The sequence below is a fragment of the Asterias rubens genome, chromosome 5 (genome assembly GCF_902459465.1).
Source record: "Asterias rubens chromosome 5, eAstRub1.3, whole genome shotgun sequence".
NCBI classification, from domain to species: Eukaryota; Metazoa; Echinodermata; class Asteroidea; order Forcipulatida; family Asteriidae; genus Asterias; species Asterias rubens.
The window spans coordinates 344,065-366,327 of record NC_047066.1 but is presented as its reverse complement, the minus strand read 5'-3'; the positions used below and the strand labels follow the sequence as shown (position 1 = coordinate 366,327).

Sequence of the window (22,263 nt, the reverse complement as noted above, 5' to 3'; positions counted from 1 at the left end):
CTGTTCCGATAGCACTAGTGTATTTTCCCAATCCTAACCCTTACCAAAGTACGTCAATCATGAGGGGGACTTCTGAACATTTAAGGGTATTGGATCCTAGGAGTGTCCGAACTAAGAGATCAGTACAGGGGTGTTGAAATATAGAGCAGTCACTGACATCATAGAGCTACATGTAGGCCTGACCATGGCCTGACATCAATGCTATCCATAAATATAACACTAACTATTTGTACAGTATGTGGCCAGTTATTTCCTTCCTTCAACTTGATGTGGTCAAGCTGTACATACAATATGTACATGTACCTGCTGAGTACAACACTTTAACAATCTCTGTGTATTGCTTTACATTGGCCTTCATTTATCCAAATCACACCATGATCAAATCTAGAATAGACTTTACCAGTAGCAGTCAGCCATCATGTTTTTACTTTACCAGTAGCAGTCAGCCATCATGTTTTTACTTTACCAGTAGCAGTCAGCCATCATGTTTTTACTTTACCAGTAGCAGTCAGCCATCATGTTTTTACTTTACCAGTAGTAGTCAGCCATCATGTTTTACTTTACCAGTAGCAGTCAGCCATCATGTTTTTACTTTACCAGTAGCAGTCAGCCATCATGTTTTTACTTTACCAGTAGCAGCCAGCCATCATGTTTTTACTTTACCAGTAGCAGTCAGCCATCATGTTTTTACTTTACCAGTAGCAGTCAGCCATCATGTTTTTATTCCACTCAAGTCAAGGCTGCAACTTGGCAGGGAAATAGTCTGGTTTCTTGTCAGCATTGTAAACATCAGTATTAATAATGGCTCGATGCAGGTAGGAAACATTACGTGATGATAACATGATACTGAAGATCCTTTTGTAATGTTAGTTCACTCAGACCGAAGGACAACTCGGACATCTGACCATGTTGTGTTGTTTTTAGCTAACAAGCTTAACTTTCCAAGGAATTGTGCCAGGCCAAACCATGCTGTCCGAGGTATTAGGGCAGAATTCAGATTTTCAAAAAAATAAATATCTAGGGAGGAAAATTATACATGTGTAGGCCTACCTGAAATTTTAACATGTTTTGACATAAGTCGGAATAATCTCATCCTGCACATGGTTTTACTGCAAAAAAATACTTGTTAAAAGTTGTCATTAGTCAATGTCAATGCAACGAGTTAAATTTGCAATCTTAATGTACATCACACGTCGTAATTTTATAACTGTGTAATTTCTTCTTCTTTTAAATTTGTGTATTCTGTGTTTATTTTACTGTAATTTGATCCTTGGTTCATATGGGAAGTTTGTTTTTATAATGAATGTCCGTTTCATTAATAACGACAAGAAGATGGAACTATTTGTCTACATAAATATTTAACAAATAGGTTGGGACACCCTAAGTGGTTTTAAAATGTTTTCTAATGACATATCTCATTGGATGTGACAGCGAGACATAAGAATGTCTCTGACAGCTAAATCTAACCAGTCAATAAAATGTTTTCTAATGACATATCTCATTGGATGTGACAGCGAGACATAAGAATGTCTCTGACAGCTAAATCTAACCAGTCAATAAAAAAAGGTCTTCATTAACATCTTCATTCCCCTGAAATCAAATATGGATGACCAAAATCACTCATGGCAATAGGGTGGTTAGGGGGGGGTGGGGGGGTTAGAGCGACTATGGATGACCAAAATCACTCATGGCAATAGGGTGGTTGGGGGGGGTGGGGGGGGTGGGGGGGTTAGAGCGACTATGGATGACCAAAATCACTCATGGCAATAGGGTGGTTGGGGGGGGGGGGGGGGGGGGTTAGAGCGAATATGGATGACCAAAATCACTCATGGCAATAGGGTGGTTGGGGGGGGGGGGGGGGGGTTAGAGCGAATATGGATGACCAAAATCACTCATGGCAATAGGGTGGTTGGGGGGGGGGTGGGGGGGTTAGAGCGAATATGGATGACCAAAATCACTCATGGCAATAGGGTGGTTGGGGGGGGTGGGGGGGTTAGAGCGAATATGGATGACCAAAATCACTCATGGCAATAGGGTGGTTGGGGGGGGGGGGGGGGGGGGGGGTTAGAGCAACTATGGATGACCAAAATCACTCATGGCAATAGGGTGGTTGGGGGGGGGTGGGGGGGGGTTAGAGCGAATATGGATGACCAAAATCACTCATGGCAATAGGGTGGTTGGGGGGGGTGGGGGGGGTTAGAGCGACTATGGATGACCAAAATCACTCATGGCAATAGGGTGGTTGGGGGGGGGGGTGGGGGGGTTAGAGCGAATATGGATGACCAAAATCACTCATGGCAATAGGGTGGTTGGGGGGGGGGGGGGTGGGGGGTTAGAGCGACTATGGATGACCAAAATCACTCATGGCAATAGGGTGGTTGGGGGGGGGGTGGGGGGGTTAGAGCGAATATCGATGACCAAAATCACTCATGGCAATAGGGTGGTTGGGGGGGGGGGTGGGGGGGTTAGAGCGAATATGGATGACCAAAATCACTCATGGCAATAGGGTGGTTGGGGGGGGGGGGTGGGGGGGTTAGAGCGAATATGGATGACCAAAATCACTCATGGCAATAGGGTGGTTGGGGGGGTGGGGGGGTTAGAGCGACTATGGATGACCAAAATCACTCATGGCAATAGGGTGGTTGGGGGGGGGGTGGGGGGGTTAGAGCGAATATGGATGACCAAAATCACTCATGGCAATAGGGTGGTTGGGGGGGGGGTGGGGGGGTTAGAGCGAATATGGATGACCAAAATCACTCATGGCAATAGGGTGGTTGGGGGGGGGGGGGGGTGGGGTTAGAGCGACTATGGATGACCAAAATCACTCATGGCAATAGGGTGGTTGGGGGGGGGTTAGAGCGACTATGGATTGAAGCATCTCCCATTACGTGCACATCATAAATAAAAAGTGTCCGATATCGCGCCTCAGCTTAAAAGCAACCCCTGCTGCATCAGAGATGCCAAGTACAGAGGCAAAGCTTTCAAGATGTGAGGAGGCGGTTATTGAAGGAAGTCCTCTAAGAAGCTAGAGAGAAAATGATGCAGACAATAAATGTCTTAAAGGGTCTGTCCATTGTTGCTAATGTAGCCACATTGTCTCTTTATTTTATTTTGTCGTTTTATCTTCTTTTTTTTGAGGGGTGGAGCAGTGGCTAATGGAAAAGTTATCATCCCAAATTTGACTAAGATGATAGATTTTGAATGAGGTCAAATTATTTAGCATGGTATTACCATCGTATGACAATGGTCCCAACACACGACATCACTGAGCAAATGACAAACATATTTAGAGTTTAGAGTACTACATGTACTCCACTTGTTTCAAAGGTACAGTGTGTATGTGATTGTGATCCAACAGCAAAAATGATTTATTGCTTGAATATAAATTAAATAATAAAAGGCTGCCTTGGACTGAGTTATAAAACCAACCGCTCCAACTCAATTACTCTCTAAAATACTGTTGAAATGGCTGATCAAAACAAACGCCTAGACATACATTAATACATGTAAGTGTACTGTATGCGTATCTATTACTAGAAAGGCTTTTGAACTCTGTTTGCAATTGTTACTTCACTACAAGTAGCCATTCTAAAAACACATGAAATACATCATGTGGTCTCTAACTCTGTTTGTATGAATTGCTGTTTATTTTTCTAATTATTTGTAATGCGCTTGTGTACATTTTATGGAATGGGCGCAATATAAATGAATAAACTATGAACTGACTCCATACTCCATAGTCAGACTGACACACCTCTTGGTGACAGTGCAGGCACATTTGTCAGTCCTGGCAAACCTGGATTGTTGATGTCTTTCTGTTGTCCTTAGTCGTGTAGTACTTTGTTTTCTCTTTTACAGCCTGCCCTCCTTTAATTTTTATCTTGTTTATCCCCCTTTTTACTGTGTTTTTTTCAATTCCAGATGTATATATTTAATATTTATATATTAAATGTTTTTATGAGTTTAATTCTTTTCGTATAAATTATTTGTAATTTTGAAGTTCTATGTAAATAGCAAATAATTAAAAAAAAATACTAATAAAACTGTGCATTGTGTTGCGGTAGTCAATATCAGGCCTGATACTTCCTGGTCTATCGGGGAGGCACCAAAGGTGATGGTAGAAATGTACAATTTCCTCATAGGGTGCCCTTTACCAAGGAGAAAATGCCTTGGTGCCCTTGCCCTTAAAAAAACAAAGCATACAGGCCTGCAAGATGTATGAAGCACGATTTGGCGATTCACAGAGAATGCACCTGAGATGTTGAATCCCGTATAACCCATTTGGGGATATCTATGGATTATTCATGATACTGCAATGAATTCACTGCCTAACCTTTCTTCGTGAAGAATTTAATTCCATCGCCTCAATATCTAGGCTATGAAATGCAATCCCTGGAAATCACCTGATCTACACTAGAGGGGGCTATTCAGCTGGCAATCATTCTCTTCAAAGTGTCAAAACACAATTTATGGTGTCTGTAATTTCTAGTAAACGTAAGTTTTGCAACATATGTAGTTATTATTTATTCTGTTGAATTTCTAACTAGAAATATTGGATAAACACCCGAGATCATTTATAAATAGTTGACTGTTATGCAAATGAAATTTCTGTCTTGACCAATAATCAAGGCTTGTATTCTTTTGTACACCAACAATCACATTGTTACTAATACAAAATTACTAATTTACTAATTGTAACCATGGAGGTAGAATTCCATGTTGTCATTCAAAAATCACAACATCATTTATGCAAGGGCTGTGAGACATTTTTGAATTCGCCATTTGTTGAATATATAACACTGTCATCTGCACTAAACACATGAATTTTGAATTGATGCATTTCCACTAGAACATACACTTTGTGCCTGCCAACCTTTGACCCAGAAGCTTGAGTAGGGTCATTAATGAATATTCAAAACTTACCATCCATGAGCAGCCAATGACCTGTCATGACCCACAAGAACACCAACATCACAGCAAGACAAAATGACATTATTTCGGCAGATGTGAATCGACCGCAACATCCAAATGAAATCCTGGTGATAGAAACAAAAATAAAATGGTCTTAATGAAAAATGGCAGTCAGTGTAAGAGGAAGCCAATGGCTGGTAAATGGGCTGGGACACAGTTATTAGTGAGCAGATACATGTAGAGCAGATAGCCACTCTATTTAAGAGGGAGCCAGTGGCTGGTAAATGGGCTGGGACACAGTTATTAGTGAGCAGATACATGTAGAGCAGATAGCCACTCTATTTAAGAGGGAGCCAATGGCTGGTAAATGGGCTGGGACACAGCTATTAGTGAGCAGATACATGTAGAGCAGATAGCCACTCTATTTAAAGCCCAATTTCATCAAGCTGTTAAGCAAATTTCTTTCCTAAGCAAACAAAGTGTGGGGTACCAGATGCAACAATGATAACTTTATAACATCTCTGGCTGGTAATCACAGAAGTGAGAGTCATTGTTGAGAAAAAAGTCTGAAACTTGGATCTGGATCTTATAAAGAATGTTAACAACGATGACATTCCCACCTTTTGATAACCCCTGGAGTAATAGATACCAAGGAGGTTTACCGAACTGTATCCCCAGCGATAGAGAAGCAGATCAAACAGCTTGATTTATTTTAATCGTACAAATTGAAGACAAGTCTGATTTCAGATAACAGTCTGAACATCTCTCAGCCCTGTAATCAGAAGCTTTCAGAAACTAATGACTCTCCATTCACACGCTTTCTTATTGTGTATCACCTCAATTTATTTGTGATCAGTGTACTTGTAGCTATACTAAAGTAAAGACACAAACAACTCTGAATAAATTTAGAGTGTTCCTTTATTTGCACTCATAAACCATGTCATGTTATGTATGCACTCTAACTATGAATGCATTAAGCTCAGTGTACTCAGTGTAGTACCAAAGGTGTAGATATCCTCTACCTTAGTTGCACATCACCAGAGCAGGTGCAGACAGTAAGATTGAGGGATGACATGTAAGATGTTAAGAGTTGCTCTTACAACGGCTGGACTTCCTCGGGCAACCCTCTGAATCAACGCCAAGATTTATTGCAACCAATCCAAACTCTTTGATTATGTGTGCCATTCTAACTGGTACCCATTCACACTGGTGATCTCTGTTTGTATATGGACCAGTCCACATAGCTCCCTAGGGTAACCTGTAACTATGGCGATGCTTTTCCTCCTCTTTATGATGTACTCGTCTTTTCTATAATTCTAAGGCACCGATATCTGAGATTTGACTCTGTGATGTCAATGGGTTTATAATGATAACGAGCTAGAGATGTATACAGGTGAAGACTGTTGTAGAAAGTGTACTTGCACACTGTGTGTTAGTGCAAATTAATGGTGTAACTAGATACCCAGAATGTTTAAATGAGGGACTGGCCACTGGTGCTTTAATGCTTTATCTTAAGCCCTACTTTGAGTTCAAAGTGAAACTAATTCAAAGTAAAACTAATATTTCATAATGTAAGCATGCATCCATTATTACTAGCTTTAATTTATCATTAATCATCCTTCCCTGCCTCTTTAATTTCAAATCAACTTTTAGCTATAAATTAAGTCAAATGACAGTAACTGACAGATCAAGGCTTATATCCAGACAATTTATCAAACCTTTCCATCCAGAACATTAAAATGTCCAATCGTCATGACCAATCATGTCGTCTTAAATCATTTTCCTTCTATGGTTATCCACTATCAGAAATATGTTCTGCTCTCCCTGCAGCGGCCTCGGAAATAATGTTTGCTGAAGCTTTCTGCTCTTCCTTGAGTGGCCTCTGAAACCTTAAGTCAGTTTGTAGATAGGGGCCTATACAGTAGAGGTAATAAAGGTTTTAAATACCAATTGTAGAAACTTACTTTGTTCCATTGGAGCAAGGCCTTAATAAATACTGGCACATCGGCAACAGAAGGAACGCAAAGGCTACTGTAGCTAATACTGCAATGGAAAAAAATAACAAACAACAATCCAAGTTTTATATCGAATCATCATTCAATTTAAAATACAACATTATACGTGTGCACATTGATAGATAATAATAAATTGAGAATGGCTGAACTTGGTACTGTACATGTTGCATTGGAACAAACTCTCTACCACAATTTTATAATAAATCATGAAAGTGAAATTGAGCTTCATTGTTTCCAAGAATGGCGTACTTGATTGTCTAACATAGTAGATGTTTGATTTACTTTCAGATTAATAATAATAATGAACTAGATTGCAATGATATCAAGACTACTACTGGTAAATGCTACTAGTGAATACAAATCTAATAATACATCAAGATATTGACTTCCTGGTCTGTACCTATCTAAATAAACTAGAAATGATCTGAACCTTGGCTTAGGTGGGAATGGGAGAAAAGATTCACTTGTATGTGTTTGTAGGTATGACAACCGTCTCTGGTACATACATGTATGAACAGTCCAAATTTGAGGTCTCAAATCAAATTCATGCAAAATTACTTCTTTCTCGTAAACTACTTCAGAGGAAGCTGTTTCTCACAATGTTTTACACTATCAACCTCTCCCCATTACTCGTAATCAAGAAAGGTTTTATGATAATAATTATTTTGAGTAATTACCAATAGTGTCCACTGCCTTTAAGCAGTTTAAAGAAAAGGTACCTCAATGATAACTACCAAAAAAAGTAATTGTATGTAAATCATTTCAATCCGCAACCTCATTGATTATAAAATTCTTAAGATTATCACTCCCTAAATGTGCCTCTGAATTACCGCAAAGATCAAAAAGTGGCATTCAGACCCCCAAATGTCACAACATTTCATAGTTTGATTGCCAAAATAAATAACAAATGGGCACAGAATCTTAGACAAAACAAACCATTTCCATTGCTTTCAGTTAGATATGACCACCGCTTGACTTTTTAACATTATCTTAGGTTGGTTTAATTTATAGGGAATACGTATCTTCTCAACTCTATGCAGAGGATGGATATTAAGTTACTCTCCTCCCAAAACATAACATTTGATGAACAATCCTCTTCAAGTGTTTCAGTTGCAATTTAAGGAATGTTTTCCTCTCAAAGTGTTTTAGTTATAAACTTAACGATGATGCACCAGTTGGATGCAATAAATTAAGTTGGAAATTGTTAACGTCTTATTATTTTTAAATAAATCAGAAATTGACAGCAAGATTTTCTACACAAAAATCAAGCTCCAATTCAGGGAAGGTCTTAATTTTCAGGCCTCAAAATAACCCATGAATTGCCATAGTGCCCTCTGCTTTTTCTGTGGTACCCTTTGCAAAGTTCCATTACAAATAACCCATGAATTGCCATAGTGCCCTCTGCTTTTTCTGTGGTACCCTTTGCAAAGTTCCATTACAAATAACCCATGAATTGCCATAGTGCCCTCTGCTTTTTCTGTGGTACCCTTTGCAAAGTTCCATTACAAATAACCCATGAATTGCCATAGTGCCCTCTGCTTTTTCTGTGGTACCCTTTGCAAAGTTCCATTACAAATAACCCATGAATTGCCATAGTGCCCTCTGCTTTTTCTGTGGTACCCTTTGCAAAGTTCCATTACAAATAACCCATGAATTGCCATAGTGCCCTCTGCTTTTTCTGTGGTACCCTTTGAAAAGTTCCATAACAAATAACCCATGAATTGCCATAGTGCCCTCTGCTTTTTCTGTGGTACCCTTTGCAAAGTTCCATTACAAATAACCCATGAATTGCCATAGTGCCCTCTGCTTTTTCTGTGGTACCCTTTGCAAAGTTCCATTACAAATAACCCATGAATTGCCATAGTGCCCTCTGCCTTTTCTGTGGTACTCTTTGCAAAGTTCCATTACAAATAACCCATGAATTGCCATAGTGCCCTCTGCTTTTTCTGTGGTACCCTTTGCAAAGTTCCATTACAAATAAGTGCCCTCTACCAGAGGGAAATTGCTGTGCCCTTTCAAGAATGAAACTCAAAGGCCTGTCTGCCCCCCCACCACTCCCCCTCCATTCAACCACTCTCATCACCTGGACAACCACCGACTGCAAAGGTCATTGACTCATTAGAGTAGACTTTTCAATATTTTCATAATTTAAACCCAGCTCTGGATCATGTCAAAGTAAACACTGATGTAATCATATTGTAGCTTCAAGCAATGCTTGAGTTTGTGTTAGAACAAACAAACTTGGCTGAGTCAGTGCAGGAGGTCCTTGCCCTGGCTCTTGAGGTTTGTATTGGCAAAGTTGATTCTGTTTAGAGTGGAAATCATTGATTGGCATATTTTTATTAAAAATTGCAACTTTATAGATCAATTTCTTGCTGAAACTCCATCTTCATAATCATACCAACAGCATTAGCAGGTGTAGATTTTTTATTTTATTGTATAAATTACTTAATTGAACTGCTAGTAAGTTCATTTCAATTTTCAATTTAATTTTGTTTATTTGATCAAAGTTTAGACAAAGATGTCCAGGTGTGCACTGGGTTCAAAATTCAAAATGAGTGAAAACTAAAAACTATTGAACATTCAAAATACTCAATACAGTTTCAAAAACACAGCACATTACAAATTAGCTCCACAATGGTATAAGAATAATGGCATGAAATAAAATTGTCAGAAAAACCTCACTGTCATTTCAATTCAATTTGAACAATTTAATTCAATTCAATTTATTTAACTTAATTCAGCTCAAACATCATTTTTGACCATCCTTTATGAGAACAGTACATTTTTCAGTAGTTTTCAATACAAAAGCTACCAATAATTCTTCTATTTTAAATACATTTAAGCAATATTGATAATAGTTTTGATGATATTGATGCAAGTTTGGTGGTTCGAATCCTACCAACAGTACAGCCCCTAACTTGCCATCGAGGCACGCAGGGGAAACGAGGGCTGTAACAAGGGTGTTATTACCCCCATCGAGTGCACACGCCTCGTAGCGAGCGAGTGAAAAAGGGCAAACTGTATCTTGTAGTTTACTAGTATTATTATACATACCTGCTGTGCAAACAGCAAACACCATTTGCATTGAATCAAAGAAGAAAAACATAACAAGAAGAGAGATGGAAGCGCCGACGGGCAAAAACATCGCTTGAGTTGTATCTATACTATGAACTGTGTATAGAATGGAAAAAAAGGAGCAAGAAATCAGTTAAAATGTATCCACATTACATAATGGGAAAATGTATAGTTAAATACACTTTTGAACAAAATCACGCATTGAGATAGAAGTGGAGAAAACACAGCAATAATTTGTATGTCTTATTTTTTTACTAGAAAGCGAACTTGACCCGCTAATAACGCAGATACTTTACCTACAACAACCAATGAACTACATGTTTACCCATAGTACCTTTTGGTACCCTGACATTATACATGAAGGCACACTTGTGGGCAATAATAAAACAAATATTGACCGCCTTTACTTGGGCTAATAAAACTACAAGACTCCCTTAGAACAGTCTATTTTCCCGAGGTTTCCCCACAGAAAAAGAGAACGCACCAAGGATCACCTCGGAAGTTGTAGTTTAAAAACATATCACTCAAAGTGGTCATTATTTGTGTTTTACCAAATCATTGATGGGTAAAACACAAATAAAATGATTTAAATAGTTCATTGTTAGTTTCTATATCGTCACAAATGTTGTTGTTACATGTAAATTGCTCATTCAGTATGTAGAATATTATAAAGATTCTGTCGAGTAGAGATACATTGTAGATTGAGGGCCACAGTTTCAAAAATCTAGATTCCTGATACCTGTGAGTTTCTATCTATGTATGTACATGTACTTGAGGATGTTATCTGTATGTGTGAATATTGTGTGTTTGGACAGACCAGGGATGTTCTTGTTTAGACACCTCACTTTCCAGTAAAAAACAACACACAAAATGGAGAACAAAGACAAGTGTTCGATTTATTCATAGGATTGACGTACAATTATTTGTGTTTGTCTCATGAAAGGGGGGGACACCAAGTGCATGTTGTACATGTTTGCAAGGCTCAAGTGCCAGTGGACATGAATAAGATAATGTCCCATTGTATTCTGAGATTGTACACATTTTTAAACACTGGTTCTACATTAATGCCATGTGTAGTGTCACCTATGCTGTAATGTAGATGTAGCCTTAAAGTCTTCCATACAACCCATCATAAAAACATTCAAGATCATTAAGAATTATGGCCCCCCCCCCCTCATAGTGCACTTCCTCTCTTACTCTGTACATCAGTCATAATTAGAAGAATTGTACGATCTATTAATAACTCTTGAGGTACACATCTAGTATCTACAGTGTGTATACACACCAAGCCTGGAGGCAATGATGATGTGAACATGGAGATATCAAGGTATATAAGAACTTCCATCCACCACTACACAAGACCAGCCTGGCCTACTCAGTCATCAGTCTGGGCCTACTCATCAGTCTGGGCCTACTCATCAGTCTGGGCCTACTCATCAGTCTGGGCCTACTCATCAGTCTGGGCCTACTCATCAGCCTGGCCTACTCATCAGTCTGGGCCTACTCATCAGTCTGGGCCTACTCATCAGTCTGGGCCTACTCATCAGTCTGGGCCTACTCATCAGTCTGGGCCTACTCATCAGTCTGGGCCTACTCATCAGTCTGGGCCTACTCATCAGTCTGGGCCTACTCATCAGTCTGGGCCTACTCATCAGTCTGGGCCTACTCATCAGTCTGGGCCTACTCATCAGTCTGGGCCTACGCATCAGTCTGGGCCTACTCATCAGTCTGGGCCTACTCATCAGTCTGGGCCTACTCATCAGTCTGGGCCTACTCATCAGTCTGGGCCTACTCATCAGTCTGGGCCTACGCATCAGTCTGGGCCTACTCATCAGTCTGGGCCTACTCATCAGTCTGGGCCTACTCATCAGTCTGGGCCTACTCATCAGTCTGGGCCTACTCATCAGTCTGGGCCTACTCATCAGTCTGGGCCTACTCATCAGTCTGGGCCTACGCATCAGTCTGGGCCTACGCATCAGTCTGGGCCTACTCATCAGTCTGGGCCTACTCATCAGTCTGGGCCTACTCATCAGTCTGGGCCTACTCATCAGTCTGGGCCTACTCATCAGTCTGGGCCTACGCATCAGTCTGGGCCTACTCATCAGTCTGGGCCTACGCATCAGTCTGGGCCTACTCATCAGTCTGGGCCTACTCATCATTCTGGGCCTACTCAGGCTACACTTCAGATTGACAGTTGACAGTAGAATACTGACAAATGAAAGGTTTACTGAACAGATAAATACAGAAATTTTCAAGTATGCGCTAATCCTGATCAGATTGGCAGAATGGAGTGGTGGAGTCTTGTGTGCTCTATCGTGCCAAGTTTGCTGAAGAACACATGCGCGCTCCTGGAAATACAGAAAATATACATAAGGCCGAACAAAAGAATAGTTGTGTTTCCTGTTACACTGTGGCAGGAGAATAGGGTAGGTAGGTAGGCAATAACTTTTTTTTTTGCTTAAAGTTTTTATGGCTCTGAAAATTAGGGTAGGCTAATGTTCCGATATTTTTTTAATTTTGCGCACTCAATTGAAAAACTGACCGTGTCAAATTTGTTATGTAAATATCAATAGTCCCTACATGCAGTACTGTCTATTCACTGATTTGTGAATACATGTATCTGACTTAATTAACACCAGTTGAAATTGGATGGTTTGAGTACAAATACAAACACAAGAACATGTAACCATTCTTTCAAGAACAAATAACAACATGTTTTTATTGCAGTTTTTATGTAAAAGTAAATGAATAAATATAAATATGTGAGGTTTGTGGAGACACCATGCTAGATCCCTTGCAGCAATGCGAAGACTCCCCCTGTCCCCAGCTGTGCCGCCATGATGCTGCAGCGAAAAACACTATTTATTTTTACATGCGGTGCCGTGACACACACAGTACACGGCATGCACAAACACACGCCGCACGTACACACATAGTACATGTTTGGTTGGGGTGTACATATTTGTGTATATGTACATACTCATGTACAGCACATGCATGCAACGAAAGGAGTTGAGAAGTCTCGATCGATTGCGTCTCGGTGGGGCACCATGCTTGTGTTGACCCTTGTCAAACATTTTCAAAAACACTTTCCTCATTTATATTAATGTATTCTTAAGTCATAAAAACAAAATTGCAAAAAATAACTTTTCAGAAATTGCAATGCTTGACCCCCAACTTTATCTGCAAATAAACGGAGTGACAAATTTCTGAAAACACCCCTGCACTCCTTTTTCGACGAGCCCAAGTACGTCACAGAACCGCGCAAAAAAAGTAATCATGCAAGTTCAAAATTCCAATGCGCAATGTTGGAAATGTGCACATTGTCGCAGGTAAAATGTTTTAATTTGCGTAGGCACGTCTTCAATTTGCGCAAGTGTTGCAAGCACACTTCTAGAATATATAAACACAACAACTGAATTTGTCGAGAAGGTCCTGGTGCGTGTGGTGTGTGTGTGTGGACGACGGACGAAATCATAACGATCCGAAGGACGGGACGACACGCGGCGTGCCGGTGGGTACGTACGATTGAAGTGACCAAGGTACGAAATGACAAAGGTTCGAAGTGTCTGACAATCTTGTTTGGATGAATAAAAAATATAGGAAAAAACATAGAAACATACCAGGACGATGTGCACAAAAATGAGGTTTAGGGTCGGCACCATAATATTTTATTTTATACGTTTTTTTAAAATAAAAAGATACAGGGTCGGCATGATTTTCTAGGGACGGTCGGGTAACCGGAAACACAAAAATTATTTTGTTCAGCCTAAGTGCGTCTGCATCCCATATCCAAATCTAAGCGCGTTAATTTTCCAGATTCCACTCGCGCTTGTGTGATTATTTATAATAAAAACCATGACTGGTCATGTCTGGTTCTCCAATCATATATTATCATTCGTGATTGGCATATTATGTGATTGTCATTTGTGATTGTCATTCGTGATCAGTCATTTGTGATTGTCATGTGTTTGTCATTTGTGATTTTCATTTGTGATTGTCATTGCAATTGGCATTTTTGATTGTCAATGTCTAAAAAGGTTCAATTTGAGTGTGATGTTGAAAAACAACTCTTTAAAAGCAGTAACTAACAGTACAAGCAAACATTACATTCCCAGAGTAAGTTTGTTCTTGTAATGCTTGGTCTTGCCTCAGGTCATGGCCATGATTGGTTGACGATGTCCAGTCTTACTGAATATGTCCTATGGACCTTCAAGACTAAATTCCAGACAATAATTGACCATTGGGATGGTGAAGGTCTGACCAGTGAAGGTGTTTAAGGTCACATTGTTTTGTTTGATTCAGAGTACTACATTCTAACCATGAGTTCTAAATTTGAGTGTGGAACTATGGTACACAGACAAGAAAACTCTAATAAATGACATCAGGCTAGCAATTGTTAGCCAGTGTCGTCGATGCCCTTGCAACCATGGTGCCCCCTCGAATAATTATCTTTTACTTTACTGCCATAATTGCAGTGCCCTTTATTTGATCCCTTTTGGCCACCAGGCCTTTATTAATGGAAGTTAAATACACAAATTGTTGCTTTTTGGCGATGATATTATCCAGTAAAATTTATTCAGGAGTCGATGGCAACATGTTGCTCATGACCTTATCATGACTTGCACCCCATACATGTAGCTTGTACATCGGATGTTCTGCTTTCATAAGGAACCAGTCAAAAGATCCAATGAACGACAAGAGCTCGTTATCAGTATTGACCTCTTTTGTAACAATGGTTTGAGAACAGATCAAAACCTTTCAGTGAATGAAATGTCTCTTGCAAAACTTTTTAAAGGAAACTTAAAGAGCACTTAAAGCAATGTATGAGGTGAGTTCGAAAACTCTTCCGCCAACTGCAAAAAACGTAAGTTTTGGGTGAGATTTGTTTTTCTGGGTGGGGGGGGGGGGGGCATTTGAGACACCATTCACAGCTTGCTTTAACACAAGATATTTATCTAAAACTTAACCAAATTACAGGATGGAAAGTACCTCTATGGGTAGAAATTTACTCTGTGTTCTAGTTGCAAGGTGTGTACAGATACATGCAAGGTGTGTACAGGTACACTACATGAATGGTCAGAGCACACCCTGTCCAGTGAACAGTGACACTGCTTTGCTAAAGGTCACCTCAGATCAGTCCAAGGTTGAACATTCCCTAAACACAATATCTACGTATAACAATGAGACTGTACCATGGTCTTTATATTTTTGGGAACAAACAGCTCAACAAAGGAACACCTTCCCTCCAAGTGCATTCATAAACTTTAATGGAAAGCTACTTTCATTGAAAAGTCTTAATAATTCTCACTGAAAGATTTACAGTGCAAGAAGACTTTAATTTAATCAAATGATACCAGTTAGGCATAGGCAGGATACAGGCTCACTGAATTTGAGGCTGATTTCTAGATGAATTATATGTTTTATGAGAAATTGGCTAACATCACAAGGCTTGACGGCCACTTCAAGGCGACAGCTACATTTGGGCTATTCACCCAACTTGGGCGATATCACGATATTATCGAATATCGCGATATTAATTTGGAAACGATTTCGATATCGGATGGATTTGGTTTTAATCAAAATATCGATATATCGCGATATATCGCGATATAGGAGCCACTTACTCCTAGGGCTGAAACAGGGTTACCCCCTTCATAGTCTGTAAGGATGTAGGCTTGGGTATCATCCACTAGGAGCCACTTACTCCTAGGGCTGAAACAGGGTTACCCCCTTCATAGTCTGTAAGGATGTAGGCTTGGGTATCATCCACTAGGAGCCACTTACTCCTAGGGCTGAAACAGGGTTACCCCCTTCATAGTCTGTAAGGATGTAGGCTTGGGTATCATCCACTAGGAGCCACTTACTCCTAGGGCTGAAACAGGGTTACCCCCTTCATAGTCTGTAAGGATGTAGGCTTGGGTATCATCCACTAGGAGCCACTTACTCCTAGGGCTGAAACAGGGTTACCCCCTTCATAGTCTGTAAGGATGTAGGCTTGGGTATCATCCACTAGGAGCCACTTACTCCTAGGGCTGAAACAGGGTTACCCCCTTCATAGTCTGTAAGGCTGTAGGCTTGGGTATCATCCACTAGGAGCCACTTACTCCTAGGGCTGAAACATGAATACCCCCTTCATAGTCTGTAAGGCTGTGGGCATGGGTAGAATGCAATACTTTTCCAATTTTGACAAAGCAATTACATCATGTGGTTTATTAAGTGCTAGCCTTGCTCAAGGATACAGCGGGTGTCGTAACCGAGATTCGAACCCACAATTAACTAAGCTGACAACACCAGAGCTTAGGTCCAGTGGACATAGACTGCCAGGCCACAACACATCAAGGCAACAATGCATTGTTAAGGGTGCCCAGTATTTTCTATAGATTGATATAAAATTTAACCCTGGTATTTTCTGTAGATTTATTGTGAAAAAGGAGAAAGGTGTTGAAAAGGCTTCCTTACCATTTTCATTTACTGGAGCAGCATTTGGATTGGGACCTTGTGCTGAAGCGTCTTTGTCTTCTTTTAAATTCTTCTCCTTTTCTTCTTGATCCATATTCAAAGATCTAAAAATGGTGGAAATAAAAACATGACATTTGTGGTGTGAAAAAGAAATGAAATAATTACATTATTGAAACCAACGGTTTTTTTCAGAACTCATTTTGCGATTATCATTACATGGTGTTACCGCAAACCATATAATTACAATATTGCATAATAAAATTGTAAGTAACTGTAATTTCAAAAGTTCCTCAGCCCTGATACTTCACGACGGCAACGACGGCAATTGCCGTCGTTGCCCCTACCGATTGCCGCAATGCCCTTCAAAAAACCAATTTTTCACGGCAATGATTGCCGTGCCCTTTTCTCATCATTGTCGCCGTGCCCTTCCTCCCGAAAACAAATTATATTCAACGTTGTCAAAGTTCGAAAATAAGCCCAAAAGTCCCGATGTCTGTGTAAATTTCACGCAACGAAATATACCCCAATTTCACGCACGTAAGGCACAACAGCAGATTTCAGGCCCGTTAGTCGTTGTTCTTTGCGTGCGACAAAAAAAATACTCGAAACATCGAACGCTAGAGGGCGTTTCGGAACAGAGCGATAGCGTGAGATTAAACGCCCTCTAGTGGTAAAATTACGCGAACCAACGCTAAACGCCTTGAGAAAAAGACTCGACGTGTCTTTGCATGCTGGGATAGTGGTTTTCCCCATGCTTGGTACATGTGATGTACCATCATGTACAGCATAGGCGTCGCGCACCGCATGCACTTATTCTGTCAACACCGTGTCAAAATGGAGCAGTTATGTGGGAATTTTAGCGTCTCTACGAAAAACTACACAACGTGCATGACCAATAGTAGGATTACGTATGAACAAAAATTATTTATTGTGTATTGTAAGTAGTTGTTCTTTATTTTGTTGAATTAGATGAATGCTTTCTTTTTTCATTGGGTAACAGTTAGATTAGAAAATGGAAAAATTGGAAGAACTATTTTTTACAGGCAACTCGGTGGTTTTTTTTCAAACTGCCGTCGTGCCCTTCGCAACTTTTTATGATTGCCGTGATGCCCTTCCAAATTTTTGAAAATTGCCTTGGTGCCCTAAATTTTTACAAAAAGTCAAGGCAAAACTGCCGTGCCCCTTAAAAGCCGAAGTATCAGGGCTGGTTCCTACAAGAGCCGAGTAGTCATCTTTAGACTTCAAATTCAAAACAAAGTAATCAGTCAGCCTGGGCGACTAGTGAGACTATTGTCGTACGTACTGAGTCGCAACTACTGTTTTTCAACTTCTCGGTTAATCGTGCCGCTTGACTACTATGAAAATAGTCAAAGCTCTGACAAAATTAGCCACGACTACCTGTTTGGTGAACCAATTGTGTCACTCAAAACTACATGTATTCACAACAACATAATTTACTTACAAAAGAATCAGACATCAGTGTCCACAATTTACAATATTGTGCCTGTGACAAACATTATGGCGCAATGAATCTTGGGCTGCAACTAGTGGAAGACGCAACTATTTGAGGGGCTACTAGTCGAGGAGTAAATTTCACTAGTAGCCGAGGCATAGTAATCAGTACAAGGTTCAATGACTCATGCACATTGAACATTGAATCTCAGGTCTAACAAGGTTCAATGACTCATGCACATTGAACATTGAATCTCAGGTCTTAGTAAAACGTGAAATCATGTGCACTTTAGACAAAGCTATTATAATAATATAATGTTATGCTGGGAATCAAATCAAAGCAAGTCTAATTTTGATTGTCACTATTCAAAGACCAATTAATATTAATAATAATATTAATCACAGTATAAATCATTTACCTGTCATTTCTAAGGCTTATTTCCCTAGAGGTTTGAACTACTCAGTCCTATTATCCATGTGACAATCAAAATAACTAATTCAATACTTCAATCCTGAGCTGACTAGGGACCGAGATGCACTTCTCATTCCTGATATGAGGTTTCAATCCTTGGACAGAAGTTCAGACTTGAAAGAGATGAATGCCCTTTTTGGGAAGAATAAAAAACTGATCATTCTGTTCAAATCCCTTATATTAAAAATTATAACACCCCTTGCAAGTATTCTGCCTGCTCATTGGTTTAGAGCATGTCACATGACATGTCTTAGTTTTGCTAGACGACGGCCGTGTGATAGTGCGTCGGTTTGCCGTGCGCTAGTCCGAAGACTAGCACACGGCGTGTAGTACCCAGACGTCCGTTGCGCGTACGAGGATGATAAATTAATAGTCTGTAACCATTTCGGATTGTACGACACTACATGCAGCACAGTAAAAGTGTTTGCAATCTGTATTCGCGTCGTCCATGGATTGTAGCATTCAGGTATGTAACTTAATAATAATAGTACAGTATTTAGAAATGTTTGGGGTATTATAAAACAAATATTGACTGCTTTTACTCGTGCAATGGTTAAAAACTATGACTCCCCTCGGGAAAATAGAACGCTCCCGGGATCACCTCGGCAGTCATAGTTTTAACCATAGCACTCGAAGCAGTCAATATTTGTATACTATGTACTTGTATCATCAAACTATGGCTAATTCAATTTTAATTCATGCACATATTTTATATTGTAACTAGATTGTACCATTTAAATGCGTTATATCTACAAAAGCTCATGTTTTATAAAAAACAATTGCTTTAAAATTTGTAACGAAGGCTACTTTATCATTATAATCAAGAATTTTGGGTATACCTTACATGTAGGCTGAACATTTAAGAGAACTTTTTTAAATGAACAAAAAAAACATTTTTGAATTATGAAATACAGTATGGCAGGTAAGGTAGTGATAGATGGACACCCCAAGAATAGTCAAGTTCAATCCCTTGGTGATCAAACCATGTAATGACCAACATCAAGAAAGGAGTAAATATTCACTAACGATCTAATATCACTGGGTCATTCATAAGCCTCTGGGTTTTTATTCTGTTCCCAGCTCATAACATAGTGCTATACATTTCTATGAATGCATTCACCGAAATCTAAAACATCTAGAGCAAGGAACTATTAGAACCCCAAATAATGTCAATCAGACTTATTTCCACCTCAGCTCATTCAAGAGAATTCATTGCCAGCCATTTTGCTGTTGGCAAACTTCAGGGTTGCACAAAACAGGAAACGCTAGTGAGTTTACATGTCGAGCTACTGCCTAGCCCCGACAGCGAGCAATTATCTACAGTCCTAGCAATCACACCAAGGCTTTTTCCTTAACAACATTTTGATGAAACAGTTGTCGCCAGGATTATTCTTATTGCCCTTAGGTGTAGAAAAGACTGATTGTGTATACAAGTTTCTACTGATGTACTTGCTGAAAGCATTGGAGGGAGGACTGACAGCAAGTTTACCTCAAAAATCCTATAACAAGATGTTGATAAGGCTACAACTAGACATTACATGTTCATAACCACCAACCATGTTCATTTTTTTTAAAAATCTTTAGCATAATGCAATGTGATAAACAAGTTGAATATCTAATTTTATTGTTCAGAAACATATTACTCTAATATTTGAAGAAAATATTTCCAGGTGACTTTAAGATGTTACAATTCAGTAGGTTTAAAGACTGTGCATATCAACAGAATTTATACAGAACTATAGATCATGGACACAATGTGGACTATTTCTTTCTCCTTTTGGTGACTGCTTTAAATTTTCTTTAAGTGAAAGGATCCAGGAAATTTACAGTAATCCTAAAATCTGGCAAAATCCTGAGAAACCGCTCGCCTGCTCAAAGTTATTATTTAAAACTCGAGGGAAAGTTTACCAAGTTTTTATTTTTTGGCTGGAAGTGTCTGGGTTTGGCATGGAGCATTGCATAACATTTAAATGTAGTTTATCAATATCTCACATTGAGAATTATATTTTATATTTGTTGTTTGCAATTTTTAACTCATCTTCCTTTCCTTGTAATGCAACATAATTCAGCTTTGTGATGCCAGTTTGTTTTTTTAACACAAAAGATTGAACGAATGAATTCATTAATTATCCATAATACAAAATAAAGATATTGTAAAAACTAGTTGTGTAAATATAAATAATGTCCTATTATTAACATGTGAATCTAGGTCGTTCTATTCCAATATTGATACTGGTTGGCAGCACTGCTGGTTGGAATGAAAGATTTATTAACAATCTTCCTTGAAAACATCTAATAGAAATTGGCATATTGTTTTTCCAGAGCACTATGTCTCAAGTGTAGCTGTCACTCACACTGAGTGCAATACACTACAGCGATATCGCTCGTAACTCAACCAGTTTATGCAAGCACACTAAATGTTCAGCCCTGTCACTGTTACATGTACATGAGAAAAAGTTCAACCTCTTTTATATTCTACAATTGTCTTGTACATCACAGTGTGATAGCTAGAGACACTTTAGCAAGCACTGAGCATCTACTGCTATGGTAAGGGGATACTACTGCAGCCCCCAGGCAGCAAACCTCAATTTCAGTTTGTCATCAAACATTTTATTTGACCTTTTTTATTGTACCATGAGCTGAAAACTTGTATGAAATTCCATTCCATTTTTGTAAATTGTAAGTTTGTTTTTGATGAGTAACCTGGACCCAATTATGAAAAGGAAAGTGCTCAGCATGTTATTGAATTCTGCTCAGCATGTTATGGAATTCCACTCAGCACAAAATTGTTTTTACACTTATATTGCAAATCTCCTTGTACCTTATGCCCCCTCTCGCACTCTTCGTTCTTCTGCTAAGTCCCTTTTAACTATTCCTAGAACTTCCTCATCATATGGCGATCGTTCCTTTTCCGCTTGTGCTCCTAAACTTTGGAACGCTTTACCTAATAACATCAGGCGCTGTAGTTCTCTTCCATTGTTTAAAAACTTGCTTAAAACTCATTTATTTAAATCCTCTTACACTTAGCTCGTTACATGTCTTGACAGTAGGTTATTCATTGTATAATTTTGTATTATGTTCTACATTTCTTTTTTGTTGTATGTATTGTGCTTTTTTTTTTTCTGCGCCTTGGAATAGGGTCTTGTACACTAGATAGATGGCGCATTATAAATGCATTATTATTATTACACTTGGTAAGATTGCGACTGATTACATGCAGTTGATTTTTGTTTGAGAACAAGTTTGTTTTAAACCAATGCTTCCTTCAAGAGAGTTTAATCACAACCGTTCAAGAAGGCTGATTGAGTTTTTAGTTGGAAACTTTAAGCCGTGTTCGCACTGGATTAATATTTTGGGTAACCTAACCATGACACTGGGTAACATTCCAACGGGTTAACTTTCCCACCGTCCGCGCTTGGATTTATTTGACTCGGGTAAACTTACCGAGACCGTGGGTAAACTAACCGAGCTGGCTCCCTGCGTAACCTTTGACCGCACTTTTTGGTTTTCGGCTCGATCTTTCGCAAAAACGATTCGATATCAAATTCACCGCTCCGCTTTTGAAATTTGGAAAGACAAAAGACTTGCTAGGCAAAAGAGCATGCACAACGTCGCCTGCCAATGAGGCATGCTCTGACACAAAGGGCCCATTACGCGGCTAGGAATACCTTCTACACTATTTTCTGCAAGGCCTTGCTCCGTTGTGTTTGTGTTGTGCATAAAGACATATAGGGACCAATACTCGGCTAGCTTTAGGACGCGATCTAGTGGTTGTTGATTGCATTTGCCTATTACTGCTGTACAAATCACCGTCATATTGAAACTTTTAATCGCAACTTCTGAACAGGTCATTTCTCGAACTTATAAATCCGT

At 39.4% G+C, this 22,263-nt stretch overlaps 1 protein-coding gene across 3 annotated transcripts in view; it reads right to left on the bottom strand.

Annotated features, from left to right (window-relative positions):
- LOC117290564 (signal peptide peptidase-like 3) overlaps positions 1 to 22,263 on the bottom strand; it is a 59,210-nt gene that overhangs the window by 21,708 nt on the left and 15,239 nt on the right. For all 3 annotated transcript variants that reach the window (XM_033772009.1, XM_033772010.1, XM_033772011.1), the window contains exons 3-6: positions 16,467 to 16,570; positions 9,984 to 10,100; positions 6,876 to 6,954; positions 4,924 to 5,036 (exon numbers count right to left, since the gene is read on the bottom strand). In XM_033772009.1, coding sequence (XP_033627900.1) covers positions 4,924 to 5,036; positions 6,876 to 6,954; positions 9,984 to 10,100; positions 16,467 to 16,570 — 413 coding nt within the window. The remainder of the gene's footprint in view (positions 1 to 4,923; positions 5,037 to 6,875; positions 6,955 to 9,983; positions 10,101 to 16,466; positions 16,571 to 22,263) is intronic.